Source organism: Lissotriton vulgaris, chromosome 5 (genome assembly GCF_964263255.1).
Source record: "Lissotriton vulgaris chromosome 5, aLisVul1.2, whole genome shotgun sequence".
NCBI classification, from domain to species: Eukaryota; Metazoa; Chordata; class Amphibia; order Caudata; family Salamandridae; genus Lissotriton; species Lissotriton vulgaris.
The window spans coordinates 257866186-257884919 of NC_141693.1; the positions used below are offsets into that span (position 1 = coordinate 257866186).

The window sequence follows — 18734 nt, forward strand, 5'->3', positions numbered from 1 at the left end:
AAATCGATGACAGACTTTCTGCACGTTATTGGCTGAAGCATAAAACTCTGTGGTTTCAGGGAATTGTTTGCTCCTATTTCCTAAGGGTCTAAACATATGGCTGTACTCCAAGAATACACATCATTGAATATGCTTGTATTGTAAATGAGTCAGGAGGGATTTACCCACAACAATTGACACAAATCACTTTGATAGATGAACAAATGCACCTGAATGGAAGAGGGTTAGAAGGTGGTAAATGGCGTGGCTACACTATTAAATACTTGATTAGGAGAGGTATGGATCCATAATCAACAATCTTTCCATAACTAGTTTAATATATTATTGACTAATTACATTTATATGTGATCATCATGAAGAATTCAATTCAATTCAATTCAATTAATTTATATAGCGCGCTACATACCCAGAGGGTCACAAGGCGCTTGGAGAAGGGTGGGGAATTACTTGTCGAATATCCAGGTTTTAAGTTGCTTTCTGAATGCTAGGTGGTTCTGAGTGAGGCGAAGGTGAATGGGAAGTGAGTTCCAGGTTTTTGCCGCCAGGTAGGAGAAGGATCTTCCTCCCATGGTGGTTTTGTTGATGCGAGGTACAGCAGCAAGGGCTTGGTGGGAGGAGCGTAGCTGGCGGGAGGGGGTGTAGAAGGAAAGTTGTGTGTTGAGGCATTCGGGTCCAAGTTCGTAAAGTGCTTTGTGTGCGTGGGTTAGAAGGCGGAATGTTATCCTCTTATTGACGGGGAGCCAGTGGAGGTTTTTTAGGTGACCAGAAATGTGGTCTTTACGCGGGATGTCTAGTATGAGTCTGGCTGATGCGTTCTGAAAACAAATGCTTGAAGCAAATACACAGTGTTAATCACCTACGTGTGGGTCATAAAGTACCCATCAAGTTGTTGCTCCAAGACCATGTAGCAGAAGTAGAAAAGGGCAGACTATATAGAAATGGCTCTTTTTTGTATTGAAAAACACTATTCTATTAAAGACACTAAATCTTGGAATGACTATTGCTGATCTTTCATTGGTATGCTTTGGAATGAACAGTTAAATGTTTTACTAAGAGAGTCGAGTCTTAGGGAGTCGGGATGTGTGTGTGAGTTTTGCAATGTTGGTGAGTGTTTTGGTGTTTGATGGGTTGGTTCATAAGGCTTTACCAAATCGCTTGTACATGTTCTAGAATGGTTCCTGTGCCCATTGTCCATGAGAAGTAATGTGTGTGTGTGTGTTATCAGTTGGTTCTGGTGCCTTTCTCCACAACCAAAAAAACACTATATACAGAGGGGTCTCAGGGAAAAGTTTAAAGACCTAACATGGATATATTCCCCAAACAATGTACAAATAAACAACACAAATATCCACGGGTCTATTAAGCAAGATACACAAAAGGAGCTAACAACTGGATCAATCTGATTCATTCAACTCAGTAAAAAGCTTTGGAATGGACGGATTCCCATCAGTCACCGATGGTGACATATATTATCATCTGGGTCTCCTCGTGACGTCACATTAGTTGCATTACGGGCTATAACCCTTGTGTCAGCAAGGAAAGAACAACCTATTGTAAACAGGCTCTCTAGTAAGACCTCTATATGTGAATGATCGATTCTATGGGAATCGTGATTGCAGTGCAGTGATATGTACAAGTGAAGTGGGTTACAATTTGACCGATGGTAGGCAAAATTACTTATTCATGCCTCACAAGGATCAAAATATAAAAACACTGCTAAAAAGACAGTTTTGAAAAATAGCAGTCTAAATGTGGAACATATTTCAGCAATATTAGATATACTATCCAATGCCTTCGTCAGGACCAATAATATTGCTACTGCAAGTGTGTGTTGTGAATAAATCATGTTTCACATGTGTAAAGAGCTGGAACTGATACAACCTCTTTACCTGTATGTGGGTAAAAATTCCTCTGAATGACGACTTCTGTAACACACAAAACAACACATATATATTCATAATGTTAAATGAAAAAACAGAACGATCCAATTGTAATACAGCTCCAAATTAGATCCTTATGACCAATAAATTCTGTTGTGTCAACCCCATATACACCTCTTGTATGTATAATCACAACTTACCCGTCTATTGAGAGGGTAAGACCTCGCCTCACCTGGCCACGGCTCAGGACATAGGAGTAAGAAAAAGAACTGCATATAATCACCCAAAGGGTGTGCACCCCGAAAAGTCGTATTTACAAATTCTTGCTAGGAATGCACAGTATAAACAGTCGCAGTCGGTAAGGACAAACACCATCTCTACCCTTTAATATGCAGCCATGTCCTTAAAAGGATAATGCTTCCCTGTTTTTTTCCTGGGTAGGTGAATGTTTCCTCAATATGGCAAGTATTACATACTGTTATGGGCGTTAATTGTCTCACATCACTGGCAAATGATTATTTATAATGTCAGTAGCCCAGCTGTAAAGGGAGAGCTTTTAAAAGTGTAAACCATATTTATAGGCTCGCTGTGTCCAAAAGCAGCACAGCTCTCTAATCAGGCACCTGGGACGACTTTTAAACCTTGAAGAGTGCCAGGCACAAGCCTTGACTTAGACTACAGAGAGGCCTTGCTGCCAGCAGAAGCTGCCCTGCAGCCTTATCAGCTGAATAGAAGCCAGTTATACTGCGTCTGGGAGGATGTCTGGAAGGTACAATGACTTAATTTGAAGCACAATTTCCTCCTGCAGTTTCATCTTTTCCTCTCATTGGAACATGTCTGCTCTGCCGATAGCAAGAATGGAATTTCCTGGCTAGATAGCGCATTTCTCAGATCTCCAGTGCCTTCAAAACTATTCTGTTTGCTGGACAGCAATAAAATGTTTTGCCTTAGTAAAATTTCTCGAGAAATAGTTTCACAAAACAGAAAGCTGCATACTACCAAGGGTGGAGAACCTACATTATGAATAAAGTTTATAAGTCCACATAGCCAATGACCCAGATATGCTTATAAACAATCCTCGTTGCAAGCATTTTATAAAGTCCATTTCTTTGCCATGTAATACATTATACATAATGTGTAAATGTATTGGTGTTGCTTGCTTGTCAGTCTGTAAAGTTAGAAAATAAGTATCCCTGCCATCAAATGGTCCAAAGATGGCACTTTACACACTTAAATGTCTTATGTGTTCAAAGTAACTTCTTTTGTGTCTTGTGTTCTGAATTCTACTTTACAGCAAGGAAAAGTTCCTTTACCTGGCGCAATCCCAGAATGACCCTAGTCTGTCATTGATGTGTCTTCGCATAGGGCTGTGATACCCTTCAGCAATGTATGGCGATAGCAGCAGTAACAGACATGCCCGCCCCATGTAGACTGGATTTGCTGTCAGTTTGAGGAGCATAATCTCTAAAAACTGTTTAGAGATCTTGGTGAAATTACCACAATGTATAGGGGTCCACTACCCAAAATAGACCAGAGCAGAGGCTCATTTTATTCCCTGGTATTGAAAATTGTGAAAACATAAAACCTTTGTTTTATTTTTCAGTATGAGTCTGCCTCTACAGCTCATTAAGATGTGTACTAGGCAGGGCTAGATTTCCCCTCTCAAGTGCTCTTTGGTGCTTCCCTGACCAGTGCAGAGGGCACTACTCCTGCCTCACTTGGAAGGATCCTTTGTGGCCAATAAAGAACCTCGCCCTCCTCTCCGAAAGAGTGCATGGCTCCTCGTCCACTATGGACTGTTTTACCTGATCTGCATAAGCCACCCACTCCTGTCAGCTTTTGTCTTATTATGGAAGAAAACCCTAAATCCATTTCTTAGTTCAACAATATGTACAAATGCATTTTGTGACAAGATCGCACAAATGAATACAGAAAATTATTTTTATTTTCACATCAAAAGAATGAATATTTTATTTACAATACAAAATAATTATGATTTTAAATATATTTAGGCATATTCTTCTTATATGATCATTAGAAATAATTTTTTTAAAAACCTTTGTAAAACAGACCCCCAAAGACTTCTCACACATACATATACTTATTCACATTCCAAAAACAAGTGTCCGCTCATCTTGAGCCGAACAAATATTCTAAATACTTATTACATACAATGCAATAAGCTTGTGCATACTACTTCGTCCCATTCTTATAGAGAGGGCATATAGGTCCATTCAGAGGCCTACACCTTCCATGTCAATCTGGAGGGCACCTTCCCTCTGTGTCCCTGCTGAGTGAAACTTTTCTTGGGCTCAGCAGATGTTCTTCTTTCTATGGGCCCATGCATAAGATCTTGTGTTTCCCAGGATTTTGGTCAAGCCCAGTGAGTATATTAAATGAAGGTTCTACCACATCCGAGACTCTTCATGTGCCACTGGACAGGTCTTTCTCTACCGTACTGTTGCCAAATTCCATGCTTCAGACCCTGAACCCAGAATCCCATTTAATGCCACACCACCCCAGTTCCTATAAAATCCTTACTCACTAGGCACTAACTTTAGTAGTAAATGGGCTTTCGGTACTCATTAAAATGGTATGGCAATAATGAGCAGGAGGGTTTCTGTCACACATACACATGCTCATCTATTTGTCCAAATTCATCTTATGGGAATTTCTTTTCTTTTACAGAGTACTTACTCTTTGGTTTGATTATGGTCACTGGCCTGATGTGAATGAAGCTCTGGTAGAAGGGATCAAGACTATCCAGATTGACACTTGGTTACAGGTACAAGTAAATTACTATGTATTAAACTTGATTTAGGAACATTGCTGTTTTTTGCAGGAAATGTTTTCATAGATCCCTCCATCCAGTCTATGTGCAACCTTGGCATGAATCTTTTTATATTTTAAAGAGCTGTGTCATTCATATGTTTTAATAAGGCAATTTATCACTTGTCTCTCTAAATCTTCAATTGTATGCAATACTACATTGCCACCTTCTTGTTAATAGAATGCTCTTTCGCTAGTTCAATGTCCTTTATGGAGTGGATAACTGTTGTCATCAGTGATGCTGCAAGGAGAGAGCTAGTCTTTTCTGTACTCTCCAGATCCACATCCACTTGGTTAGGCCAAAGAATCCCTAAACCATTCATTTTCCCAGACACTTGCATCATAATGGACATTTATGGGGTTTAGCCATGCAATTATATATATTTTCCTCTTTCATTGCAGGTTATCCCGCAGCTTATCGCTAGGATTGACACCCCCAGAGCTCTTGTGGGGCGCCTCATCCATCAGCTGCTCACAGACATCGGCCGATATCACCCTCAGGTTAGATGGCGATAACAGCCTTTACTTTCTTACAATTGTCAGCACAACCTCTGCTCCTAGATGGATCTTACCTCCCTCCTCTCATTAAGGTACACTGGTATTAGATGTTTTACAGGTAACTATCTATTTTCTTCTGCTTGTCTCCCCACCTCATTTTGGGGTTAAAATGTAGACCTCTTTATGTAATTCTATGCATTGTTTATAAATGTGTGTGGTTCATTATACATATTTTTCATTTCATTCATTCATCCCAGTTATAGTCTTCTTCTTGTTCGTTTCTTTCTTTCTTGTTGTTCCTGTTGTTTGTCACTTATCAATAGATTATTATACCATCCCATCTAAGATCTGCAATGAAATATGGTAAAAGCCTTGGAGAATCTAATGAGTAAAGATTTACACTCCATAACCTCTATGTCCATTCACAGCTGTATCTTTTAAAGAGAATATTGTTTGTAGTGAGAGTAGTATAGAAGGGTAAGTAACATAATTGTCAATACAAGCAGAAGGTTCTTCTGGGCCGTAACATGACCCCAAAATTGCTCACTTAAGCAGTGAGGCACTATTAAATAAATGAAGGTGCACTGCAGCCAGTGTTAGTTTATGGAATCAGACCAGGAATACTCTGGTCTATAGTTCTTTACTTTCTGTTGTGCTTGCAATATTCAGACAATGTTACAGACGTGGCAAAGAAGATACTATAGTGTATCAAGCTTGCTATAGTACATCTATACCAGTTTTCTCAGTGTTCCTGGATGAGATTCGAGGAACCTCTATTGAAGTAAGTCCTTGTGGTTGAGTATCTGCAAAAAGTTCAATATAAACAAGGTCATCCAAATACCTACCATCCAAAATGGAAAGTGATCTCATATATCAATATTGACTTTTCAGGAGTGCCTTGGGGTAATTAGCAAACTGTTTCGATCAGCTGATTCAGCTATCGGGGATCCAGTGAGGTGCATGGCACTGGGCACAGGTCCCACTTGACACCATATGTTAATGGTCATATGCAGAAAAGGGAAAGCTGCAATTGGAATTTTCAGTTAGATGTTGCCACACAATAGTGCCCACTGGCTCAACCATTAGGACTGGAAAACTTGGATTTGAAGTTGCAATCATACGATTGCTTGAAGCTGCTAACGCCAGAAGCGTAAGGACTGGAGAAATGGTTTGAATGGTTCTTGAATAAGGACGAACAACTGCAGCCAACACAACCCTATTCTAAGACTTAGGGAGTCATTAGGATGGCGGTGAGACCGCCACCAACAGGTTGTCATAGGCGGTCTCACCGTCATCGGCACCACCTTCACCGCCACCACATTAGGATGGTGGGCGGTGTGATGGTCTTAAACACTGACCGCCACACATTCGACCGGCTCCATGAGCCTGCTGGTGCGGTGGAGTGCCTCGCAATCCCGCACAGCCATAGGGATTACGATGTGCCTCCCCGCCAGCCTTTCCATGGCCGTTCACCTACCATAGAAAAGCTAGCCGAAAGGGACGTTGGGGGCCTGTAGCATGTCCCCTTCCCCCTGGCCACAGGCTGTGGGCATTGGGGTGGGGGAGCACCTATTGTGCCCCCTCCCTTCGTGTCCCTGCTCCATGTGGCAGGCACTGCATGGCGCCTGCCACATAGTGCAGGTTATGTGTGGTAACCCTTTTTTTGTCCTGTGGCGTGTGCTGCAACCAGCAGCATTCGCTGCAATACAAAAATAGGCAATGCAACTGCCTCTGTGGTGGTTGCATCGTAATTCCTACAGTGGGACTGCTGCCTTGTAGGCGGGCTGTCCCAAATAGGAAACGATGGCGGACGGACTGAAGTCGGTCTGCCATCGTAATCAGGCCCTAAGTTCTTAATCATCAACAAACTGCCTGTCTTTCCTCTTTCTTAAAAATCTCAGGTTGTGTTAGAAATTGGAGGAGTGAAACCGCTGTAAGATATGAAGTAAACAATTTCAAATCCCCCATTGCTCAATGCAGTCATTTTCATGGGCTGCTGCACCGTTTTGAAACTCACTACCTGAAGACATCTGATATAATGAAGTCCTTCTACATTAGCAAAAAAATTGAAAGCTTGTCTGTTCTACCGACACCTGTCTCTGTACACAGTTTCTTTTACCTCCATCCTTTGTTTTCTTCCCCCACTGTGAGAAAGTGCCATCTTTCTTGCCTTGGTATGCCCCCACTTTTTTCTGAACTGCTGATGTGCTTTGACTGAGTGTGCCCTGGGTTCCTGCCAACCAGGTACCCAGGGCCTGTGTTCCTTCCCTAAAACTGTGCTGAAACTAAAACCCCAATTGGCATTTCTGGCCACCTGTCAGGCCCTAGTAAATGGTACCTTAGGTCCCCAGTGCATGGTGACCAGAGAAGACCCCTGAGGGCTGCAGCACTTGTTGTGCCACCCTCAGGGGCTCTGTACCCTGGCACCCACACACTGCCTTTGCAGGCTGAGTGCCTAAGTACAGAACTAAACCAAGAGGCGACATGGCACACATCCATGTGTGCCATGCCCACAGAACCCACTGCCCTAGCATACTTCAGTCACCCCTCTAGCTGGGTGCCCTATGCCAGAGGTGTGGGCATAGGTGCATGAGCCCTGTGCCCCTACAGTACACAGGGCCATTACTGGGCACTGTAAGTGCAGTGATGCCATTAAGAGTATATGGTGCTGAGAGGTTGTCATTACGAACTCCACAGCACCATAATGGCTACACTGAAGACTGACAAGTTTGGTACCAAACTTCTCAGCACATTAAACCCGCACTGATGCCAGTGTGGGATTTAATGTAAAATGCACCAGAGGGCATCTTAGAGATGCCCTTTGAAATCCTAACCTACAATCCACGTCTTGGCTGAGTGGCTGCAGAGGCTGCCACACAGCAGACATGTTGCTGGACCCCTGGGTGGAGAGACCCCCGCTCTCCTGGGCCTGCAACAATGTACATCCTGGGCGAAATGCTAGGTCTCCTACCCCAGGATGGGCAGGGGGAAGCTTCAAAGGCATGCCACCTCTGTGAGCTTCTCCAGACCATTTGCTGTACCCAGCAACTAGCCCCCCACCAGTCCTACCCCCACTCTAGTGGGAAGACTGGCGGGAAAAACTATGTCAGCCTGTGCCAATCCCACCCCTCAGGTGGGGCAGACAAGGTAAAGCACGACCCCGGGCTCTGGCCATCTTGTAGATGGGGAGCCTTGCCCAATCCCAGCTAGGCTCCTGCCCCCCTCCCACAGGAGAAGAGCAGGCTAGGTGGTGTACTCACCCCAGGACAGGGACCCATTGGTCCCTGTCCTTGCCCTACCTGTAACGCCCCTAAATTCAGTGTTTAGGGGCTCCCTGAACCTTCCTTCCTCCAACCCCAATACGAAAAGAAGATCAAGAAGACCCGCCGTGCAGCTACTAACAACAGGACGATAACAACTGACTTGGCCCCAGCCCTACCGGCCTGTCGATGCTGGAACCTGCTCCTGCCTAATCCCGGCGACTCCTGCGGACAGCAACCTTGGGACACCCGGAGGACCTGCCTGCCTTGACCCTCTTAAAGATTGGGACTCCCATCAGCAGAGGCTCTGCTGCAACAACCCACCTGGTGCCAACCAGGAAGCTCCGGACCAGCCCACTCTGCACCCCCCGAGCCCGGGCCAGGCCCAACCGAACCAAGACCAGTAGGACGTCCCCCTGGTGACTGGGACCCGAAGTCCAGTGCCCAAAGACCCTCCTCTACGAACCAGCCGACGCCTGCAGACTCAGAACCAGGGGCCACCCCAACCGCGACCAGCCGAGAGTAAGCTTTTCCGACACCCAAAGACACCCCTGCACCCGGCGCCCTACAGCCCCCTGTGCCTCCCTTTGGGGTACCTATCTGTGCTCCAAGATCCCAACTTACCTCTCGAAGAGCTGGTCGCTCCTGGAGAGTCTCTGTCCCCGAGCCTGCAGCCTTTGTTCCTTTTTGATCTTTCCTATTGGATAAAATTGAGCGCCCGACGGTTCAAGAGCACCCTGCACCCAGCCGCCCGAGTGCCGCTGGCTGTGTCACCTTTGTCCTACCCTACTTCCCCCCCTTGCCCTACCCTACTTCCCCCCCTTGCCCTGAGCAAATGACTAGGAGCCCAGCGCCCACAGCTGCGTGGCCTGCTAGCCAGCAGCCGCTAACCGAAGGCCCCCTTTCCCTCATTGGATATCATTGGGCCAACCTACCTCTGCACCCGGCCGACCCTGCGCTGCTGGGGCAGAACCGACTGTTCTTACCTGACCCTGGTGGACCCCTGAGTCTATACCCGGAGCCTTAACTTCACCAGCCAAGTACTCACCTGGAAACCGGTAACTCACTTACCTGCCATTGGATAACATTGACCCATTTTGACTCAAAAAACTTTGAAGTGTGAAGTTTTGAAAACTGCCAATATTCATATAAAATCAGCCGAAGTCCGAATTCCGAAGTACTCGCCTGCGAGAAGCCAGTGCTGTACCTTGAAGCCCAGTACTGAACCGCAAAAGTAATCCTTAACTGGTTTACTAGTAATCATCTGGGGGCCCGACCACAAGACCACCAAGGCAGGCGACAAACAACATCGCAGGTCACGCTCTAAGAGACGATCCAGAACTCTTAGCAAGTCCCGTATGCAATCGATGGAGGACCCGCTGGAATAGACAGCATTCTAATTACCATCCATTGCCATACGAATAGTTCATAATAAGGCCGCCGGCAACATTACTTGGGCTACTTTTATTGGCTTTTTCCCTTTACTCTGCAGATACTTGTACGTGCAAGGGAAGTCCTTCTGGGATCCATTGGCAGGGAGTAATTTCTGGCCCCTGTTGTGATTGGTATGCTCACCATGCTGCAACAGATGCTTCAATGATCATGAGGTATTGGGGTGGGATGGAGGGGTGGTGGGTTAAGGGGAAGTTACTGTTTGTTTTCAGTGCCATATCTACGTATTATATATGCTGCACCCCACAACATCACGTCATCCATACATCACCTCCTACACATATACACCACAGTTAAAACATGTCACTAGATATGACTGAAACTCAAAATAGGCAACTCTACATTTTTAGCTGGAATGTCCGTGGTCTCTTAGATAAGATGAAACGGAGGGCTGTACTGTGCCAGGCTAAATGATACGAAGCCGACGTTCTGCTTCTACAAGAAACCCATTTGCTAGGTAATTAGGCACCCTGCTTGGCACGATTTGGCTACACCCAGATTTTTCACTCCAGATTTACCAGAGGCTCTCGGGGTGTGGAAATTTTGATCCACCACAGAGTCTCTTACATGCACGATACGTCATGGTCTGACCCCCAGATCTGACCATGGGACCAGATCTCCAGGGCAGATACATTATGTACGCCCTAAGTTGGCAGTTTATGCCCAGACATGGGGCCCTTGCTCACTTTGCCACTGGATTCAAGCTAGCCTGGCTGATGATGGCTGATTAGCCAGAAACCAGTCTCAGGATGCTTGTTTCTGGTCCAGGGAAGACATGGCTTGGCAGTTTGGGCTGGACTGTTCCCATGAGGCACGGGGTCAGACTGATTTGCATATGGCCATGTCTGAACTGGGGTGTCGGAGTGACCTAAAGCATGATAATGTATTAAAGCCAGATCAGTTGACCGGGGGTGATTGCTTGCAACGTGAATGCTCCATCCATTATCCCCTTTGGTTTTGTCAGCCATGGCATGCGTCTTTGGGCCGTCGGGCCCAGCCGGCACCTCTTCGAGCCCCGTGGGTCCGACTGGGGATCCTCGCTCTTCTTCATCGTCGGCTCTGGCCCGACGTCGTTGACGACTCCGGTCTCGACGCCGAGAGACCCACATGCATCCATGCATGCATCACAGCCAATGTCGGTTGGCCTCATACGACCTCCACTGACATCGACAGCACCGCTGCCAGCGTCTGCCGGCTCCCCGGCCGACACCGTCCCCGGCTTCCACCCCGACATGGAGACGGTGCCGGACCGGTGTCAATCTACACCAATTCCGACGCCGATGGGGAATTGTATCCCTTTCTCTGTCCACCTCCTTCTTTTCAGCCTGCCCGGCAGGTTGTGGAAGACAGGGAGGATTCGGAGGGGTCTGTGGACCCTCTCGCAGCATAGTACGAGTTATTCCTGGACTGGGATGAGGATTTGGAGGATGTAGGTGGGGTGACCTGGATTTTACTTCAGGACCTGGCACACTTTCTCCTTCTACCGTAGCTACGGAGGAAGGTGGTACATATTCTGTGGTGTTGCGTAGGGCAGCCAAGGCTCCCTACGATGGCCGTCAGGACTAACCTCCTGACAGAAGTGCTTCAGCCGCCGTCTTCCTTTACGGAGACGCTGCTGCCCATCTGAAAGAAACAGGTTAGTGTTAGATTCCTTACCTTAGAATATCCCCCGGCGTCAGACTGGATCCGGATCAGCAGTACCCTTGCGCGTCGGTAGGCGTCGTCTGCGGCTCTGCGGCCATCCTCTGCGTCGTGGTCGCCGGGATGACGTCGTTTGAGTACTTAGACGCCGCCCTCGCACGCTGACGTCAGTTCTTCTTTTATCCGCGCCAGCAAGCGCAGATCTGGGAAGAGCTAGTACCCTAGTCATTTTTTGTCTAACTTTTTAGCCTATTTCTGACTATTCTTTTCGAGTCGATATCGACTCCTGGTGCCGGTAGGGATGCCTTGGTTCAAGCCTTGTGACGCCTGTCACCGCCTGATGTTGGTGACCAACCCCCACTGCCAGTATCTCCACTGCCTCGGGGGCCACTAAGACAAGTCGTGCCCCGACTGCCGGGCCTTGACTTCGAAAGCTAGGCGGGAGCGGTCCCACAAGCTCCTCGGGATCCGGCAGTCTGCTCTGCGCTGCTCGAGGTCCCGGTCGAGGAGCCGGAGCCCACAACGTTCGTCGGGCTCCAAGTCCTCGAATTCAGGTAAGTGGAGGCACTCTAAAAAGAGGTTGGCGGGTGCAGAGTGGGCAGGTCTTGAGCTTCCTGGCTGGCACCAGGGGTTGGTTGTTGAAGCAGAGCCTCTGCGTATGGGAGTTACTGTCTTTAAGAGGGTCAAGGACTGCATGTCCTCCGGGTGTCCCAAGGTTGCTGTCCGCAGGAGTCGCTGGGATTAAGCAGGAGCAGGTTCCAGGCTTGACAGGCCGGTAGGGTTGGGGCCAAGTCAGTGGGTGTCGTCCTGTTGTGAGCAGCTGCACGGCGGGTCTTCTTCTTGATCTTCTTTCTTCTTTTCTTATCGGGATCTGCGGAAGGAAGGTTCAGGGTGCCCCTAAATACTAAATTTAGCGGCGTTACAGGTAGGGTAAGGTCAGGGACCAATATGCCCCTGTCCTGGGATGGGTACAACCCCTTGCCTGCTCCTCTCCTGTGGGAGGGGGGCAGGAGCCTAGCTGTGATTGGGCAGGGCTCCCCATCTTCAAGATGGCCGGAGCCCGGGGTCATGCTTCACTGCGCCTCTCCCACTGAGGGGTGGGGTTAGCACAGGCTGGCACACCCCCCTTCCTGACGTAGGGTTTCCCGCCAGTCTTCCCGCCAGAGTGGGGGTTTAGAGCTGGTGGGGGGTAGTTGCTGAGTACAGCAAGTGGCCTGCAGAAGCTCACAAAGGCGGCATGCCTTTGGAGCTTCCCCCTGCCCATCCTGGGGGAGGAGATGTGCTTTGTTGCAGGCCCAGGAGAGCGGGGGCTCTCCAACTAGGGGTCCAGCAACATGTCTGCTGGGTGGCAGCCTGGGCAGCCACTCAGTCCAGACGTGGATTGTGAATAGGTTTCAGGGGGCATCTCTAACCCCTTAACTGCTGTCGACGGCCAACGGTCGTCCCGAGCACTACCTCCCCAGTGCTGCGCACGACCGTTGGCCGTCGAGCCAGCATTCGTTCTTCAAACGTTCAGCACTGGGCGCTGAACGTTCGAAGCTCTGATGAGGTTAAGATGCCCTCTGTGGTGCATTTTACATTAAATCCCACACTGGCATCAGTGTGGGTTTAATGGGCTGAGAGGTTTGATACCAAACTTGACAGTCTTCAGTGTAGCCATTATGGTGCTGTGGAGTTCGTAATGACGACCTCCCAGCACCATATACTCTTAATGGCATCACTGCACTTACAGTGCCCAGGAATAGCCCTGGGTACTGTAGGGGCACAGGGCTCATGCACCTGTGCCCACACCACTGGCATAGGGCACCCAGCTAGAAGGGTGACTTATGTATGCCAGGGCAGTGGGTTTGTGGGCATGGCACACAGGGATGTGTGCCATGTTGACTCTTTGTTTAGCTCTGTACTTAGACACTCAGCCTGCAAAGGCAGTGTGTGGGTGCCAGGATACAGGGCCCCTAAGGGTGGCACAATAAGTTCTGCAGCCCTTAGGGGTCTTCTCTGGTCACCATGCCTTGGGTACCATTTACTAGGGGCTGACAGGTGGCCAGATATGCCAATTGGGTTTTAATTTCAACACAGTTTTAGGGAAGGAACACAGGCCCTGGGTACCTAGTTGGCAGGAGCCCAGGACACTCAGTCAAAGCACATCAGCAGTTCAGAAAAGAAAGTGGGGGCATACCAATGCAAGAAAGATGACACTTTGTCACAGCGGCGGCATTGCAGGCCTCGCTGGCGTCTCCTTCTTTTTTCTCTCCTGGGGCGTCAGCGGATCCCTTGCCTTGCGCGGGGCCCTCCGCAGCGCCGCCGGCGGCTCTGGCCCTGGCTCCAACTGGTTCGGATCCAGGCTTGGAGGATGTGGTGCTGTTGGGGTGCGGCCCCTCTGGGCTCCCTCCTTCTGACCATGGCACCTATGCCTCACCGCAAACTCCAGCGGGAGTCCCTGTGGTGTCGCCGGAGGTCGCTGGGGCTCGGGTCGCATCCCCGAGCCCCACTCTGCCCTCTGGGCAGGTGAAAACCTTGTCCATTGCTGAGCTGACGCCGCCACGGCGCCAGCGTCTGCTCCTCCGAGCGGCCCCACAGGGGTCGGTGACCTCTCCTCATCCCGCTCTGGATCGAGGCTGGGTGGGGACCCTTTGTCCACCTCCAGGCCACTCTCATCCCTCCCCGCAGGCAGCTGCCTCATCGGAGGGCTAGTCGGAGGTTGAATCGTCCCTGGCGCCACTGCATGGGTCGCCGGGCAACCTCCTCCACATTCTGGGCCGAGGCTGGCGGAGGGCTTCGTGTCACTCCCCCGGTCCCTCTCGTTCCTCCACGCAGGCGGTTGTCTCGGCGGAGGTTGAGTCAGCGTCATTCTGGCACCGCCACTTCGGCTCCACTCCGGTCCCCGGCGTGGTGTGACTTGGAGGAGTCCACTCCGGTGTCTCCTTCGGCACCAGATGGTGTGGGCGTCCTGCCTCAGGTGGTGGACTCTATGGCTCCACACAGGGGTCGTGCCGCGGATTAGTCTTCGGACGCTCCCTCTACTCTGGAGGTTGGCTGCATAATGGTGTCGTCCTCCCCGGAGACTGGCCCTCGTGTGGTGTGTTTTTCACCGGCATCGTCTAAGGGTGGTTCCCAGCCATTTCTGAGGCTGAGGTGTTCGTCGGAGGAGCGGCAGGCCCCCCATTCTTCGGCTTCTTCAATCAATCAATCAATCATAACACTTGTATAGCGCGCTACTCAGTTCAGTTCAGTTCAATAAACTTTATTCGGTTAAAAACAAATAACCATAAAAGTAACAGACATAAAACAAATTACAATGGTTACGATAATTACAATAATTACATCTCATGATTATCAGTGCAGTGAGGTAGTCAATAGGAAATCTAGACCGTTTCAATCAACATTTGTTTCCTAAATTTAAAAACACTTTTTAAATAATTTAAAACCACAGTAACAGTTAAAACTGTATCCATTTTCTGGACTTCTAAAAAAGCTGGGCGGCATCTGGTTAAATTCATGTCTTTTAAGAAAGGGACAATAATTTTTCTACGGGAGGCACTATAAAATCTGCAGAAAAAAAGGATATGAATATCTGATTGTTGTGACGTACCATCACACAAACAAGTGGGCAAAATGTGATTCCATGAGTTCATGCGTGGAAAAGACACTAATCTAAAAAATATACAAAATCTAAAACGAGTTAAAAGAAAACGATCATAGTTTGTCATGGGCAGTGATAAATATGGCTGTACAGAGTTGGTCTCACAGAGAGTAGGAAGGTGAGAGTATACTGAGGGTTTCAAAATTTCTACTCTCTTCCTCATATCCAGAAGATGGTCCAGGCAAATGGTTTTTAGTGTACTCCTAGAAATGCTATCCATTGAGGATGGATCCGAATAATACGAATAGCATCCAATCTCGGTCAGGAAACACTTTACATATCCCAACCATTCCGCTCTGTCCACATGGTCCAAACTGAGGGTGTCCTGTAACAGGGCCCGATTCATAACGCATTAATTTGTGGTCCATACCCTATGCCACAGTAGGATCGGTTGAATTTTGATTATGTCCGTTATGTAAGGTTGGCCAAGTTCAGCGTGACAGTTGAATGTGGCAGCACACTGTGGAACTGCAAGGACTCCCCTCAAAAATGTGTTCTCTACCAGCTGGATTTGATCTACATTTGCGTATCCCCACAAACCTGAGCCATACATAGCCACAGACAAGCATGTAGCTTTATATATGGTTAACATTTCTTTTATCGGCTTCCTGCCCAATTTTCTGACAAAATTCTGTAGGGCCATGATCGTTTTCATAAATAAAAGAGTTCTAGCCTTAATTGCACTTGTCCAAGAACCTGACTCATGGAATAAAATGCCCAGATAAGAAAAGGTTGGGGTGTTATCCAGTGGCACATTGTTTAAAAACATCCGCTTCATCGGTTTACCTGATTTTGGGCCACAGTTCATTGTAAAAGTCTTACTACAGTTTACTAGTAGATCTAGGTTCAGCATGAATTTCTCAAAACTAACTACTAGTTTTTGCAGAGCCCGAGGAGTGCGTGCCATGAGCACTGCATCATCCGTGTACATGAGCGCAGGGATTGCCCTCCTCCCCACCCTGGGCATATCCCTGCACTCCTGCAGCAGGTGACGCTCGAGCCCATTAATATAAAGGAGAAATAAAAAAGGTGCCAATACGCAACCTTGCCGCACTCCGCGGCCTACACTGAATTGTCTGGAGCATTCGCCCCCCCTGCCGTAGCGAACAGAAGCTGTGGCTCCACTGTAAAGTTCCCTCAGGAAACAAATTATGTTATTGTCCACTCCCTAGCGCGCTACTCACCCAGAAGGGTCTCAAGGCTCTTGGGGAAAGGGGGTTGCTACTGCTCGAACAGCCAGGTCTTGAGTTGTCTCCTGAAGGCGAGGTGGTCCTGGGTCAGCCGGAGGTGGATGGGGAGGGAGTTCCATGTCTTGGCCGCCAGGTAGGAGAAGGATCTGCCTCCGGCGGTGGCTCTTGGGATGCGTGGTACGGCGGCGAGGGTGAGGCTAGCGGATCGTAGCTGGCGGGTGGGTGTGTGGAAGGTCAGGCGGTCGTTGAGGTACTTGGGGCCCAGGTTGTGGAGAGACTTGTTTGCGTGGGTGAGGAGCCTGAACGTGATCCTCTTGTTGACGGGGAGCCAGTGCAGGTTCCTCAGGTGGCCGGATATGTGGCTGCGTCGAGGGATGTCCAGGATGAGTCAGGCGGAGGCGTTCTGGATGCGTTGTAGCCTTTTCTGTAGCTTGGCTGTGGTTCCGGCGCAGAGGGTGTTTCCGTCGTCCAGCCGACTGGGGTGAGGATTGTAGGCCTGCTACATGTGTCATGACTTTTTACGTAGGTTCCTTGTCTCTGGGGGATACGGGAGAGGCTGTCTACATACTGTCAGGCTGGCTGCTCAGGGCTCTGCACTTTCTTTCTTCTGCCCATGCCCTTGGAAAGTGCAGTTTTGCACTGTTCCTCATGGTGTCTTACTCTTTTTTATACTCTTTCGCACGATGTTCCCATGCTCCCACAGTTTTTTGTTTGGTGGCTCTGCGTTGTGGTGCGGAAAAGTTTTCAGAAGAAAAGTGACGTATGTGCGCCGGGGTGGGGCTTATGTGACCTCGCTAACGTCACATACACGGACAATGCCTGGGCGTAGTCGCGTGATGCCGCACCGCCACTGGCGCGCATGGATGCTGTGGCAAAAAGTTTCTGGATCCAGTCTCACACCTGGGGATAATTCTACATGAAGGAATCGGCGGCTAGAATCGTCTCTACCAGATACATCGTTACTGAAGATAAGTAACTCGTACATAATGACCCCAAAGGTAAGTAGGCCATTAGTTATTACCCTTCACTCCCCTTAACACCCCTAAATTGAGTATTTGAGTGCCGCCCGGCACCAGAACCTCGGATTTTCCTCACTAAAGAAGAAGGACAAAGCTGAAGACTTCGCCCCAAACCCGGTTCCTGGCCCAACAGTTGCAAGGTCACGACTCATCCTGCAGCTGTGCATCCTCCAAAAGCCTCAGAGAACTACAAGCACTTCACCAACCAGCCAGCATCTTCCTTGAATTGGAGGAGCCTCTTTGCTGCACCAGGAGGCACCAACCACATCGACCTGGTACACTATTCTGCTGACCCCTAGGTCCACCAAGGAAGCAGCATCCAAGGGGGAGGTCTCCGTGCTCCAGGAGGTCAGATCCATCTCCCTACCAAGTTTGGAGAGGCCAGGACCCACTGTGCACGAATACCTGGGGTACTGGACCACTTGCTGCATCCACAGCTTGTTTAGTGTCCAGCCCGGACACCACCACCACCATGACTGACCTACTGACATGGGATATCAGCACCAAGAAGGCCATTGTTGAGTGTGGCTTTTGTCCTGTTTGTTCCCATCTCCAGGCTGACCTGAAAAGTAAGAATCTCCAACGCAAGCGATCCGCCTGACAAAACACCTCTGCACCCAAGCCCCATGGCCCAAGTCTGAGCCTACCGACGATGCACCCTTACTCAAGAGCTCCTCAAGAGCCAAGCCTCCCTCTGGGTTCTGCAGGACTTGTGCCCCTGTCCCCACTTGCTGCCTTTTACTTGTTACAGGTTTTCCCATTGACTTTGGTGGTAGCGTCCGAGGCTACCCTTACAACCAGCACCTCTGCACCAGACACACCAGGGCAGGTAAACTGAAACTGCTGGTGGTAGTAAGGGCATTGGCTCCTACTTACCTGAAGTCCAAAAACCAACTCTACTGTAACTAGAATCTTAGACCCCTATGCACTGTATGTTTCTACCATAGGATTACATTACCGCGTCTGGGGCTTATGCCTCACATCTAACAGCTGTATTTTCTGTGTTTCTGAAAATCGTTAACTCGAAAAATGCCTACCTAATCTCAAATATCTTGTTGTCTAAATTAATATAAAAATCTGTTATTTTTATAAATTGTTGTTGGCCTTCCTGATTGAGTGTCTCTCATTTATTGACTCTGTGTGTGCAACAAATGTCTAATACTCCCTCTGAAAAGCTGAAGGCTACTTGACCTCACTACCACCAATAGAGAACCCTGGGATTGTTAAAGCAAGCCCCTGTACACTAGTAAGGGATACCTGGACTCTACTCAGTGCGCCTCATTTTGATACACTATATAAAGAGCAAGCTTCTTCATACTACT

The 18734-nt window shown here is 48.6% G+C and overlaps 1 protein-coding gene across 2 annotated transcripts in view; it reads left to right on the forward strand.

Annotated features, from left to right (window-relative positions):
- Nucleotides 1-18734, forward strand: part of MTOR (mechanistic target of rapamycin kinase) — a 938810-nt gene that overhangs the window by 721128 nt on the left and 198948 nt on the right. For both annotated transcript variants that reach the window (XM_086921314.1, XM_086921315.1), the window contains 2 exons: nucleotides 4569-4665; nucleotides 5112-5210. In XM_086921314.1, coding sequence (XP_086777440.1) covers nucleotides 4569-4665; nucleotides 5112-5210 — 196 coding nt within the window. The remainder of the gene's footprint in view (nucleotides 1-4568; nucleotides 4666-5111; nucleotides 5211-18734) is intronic.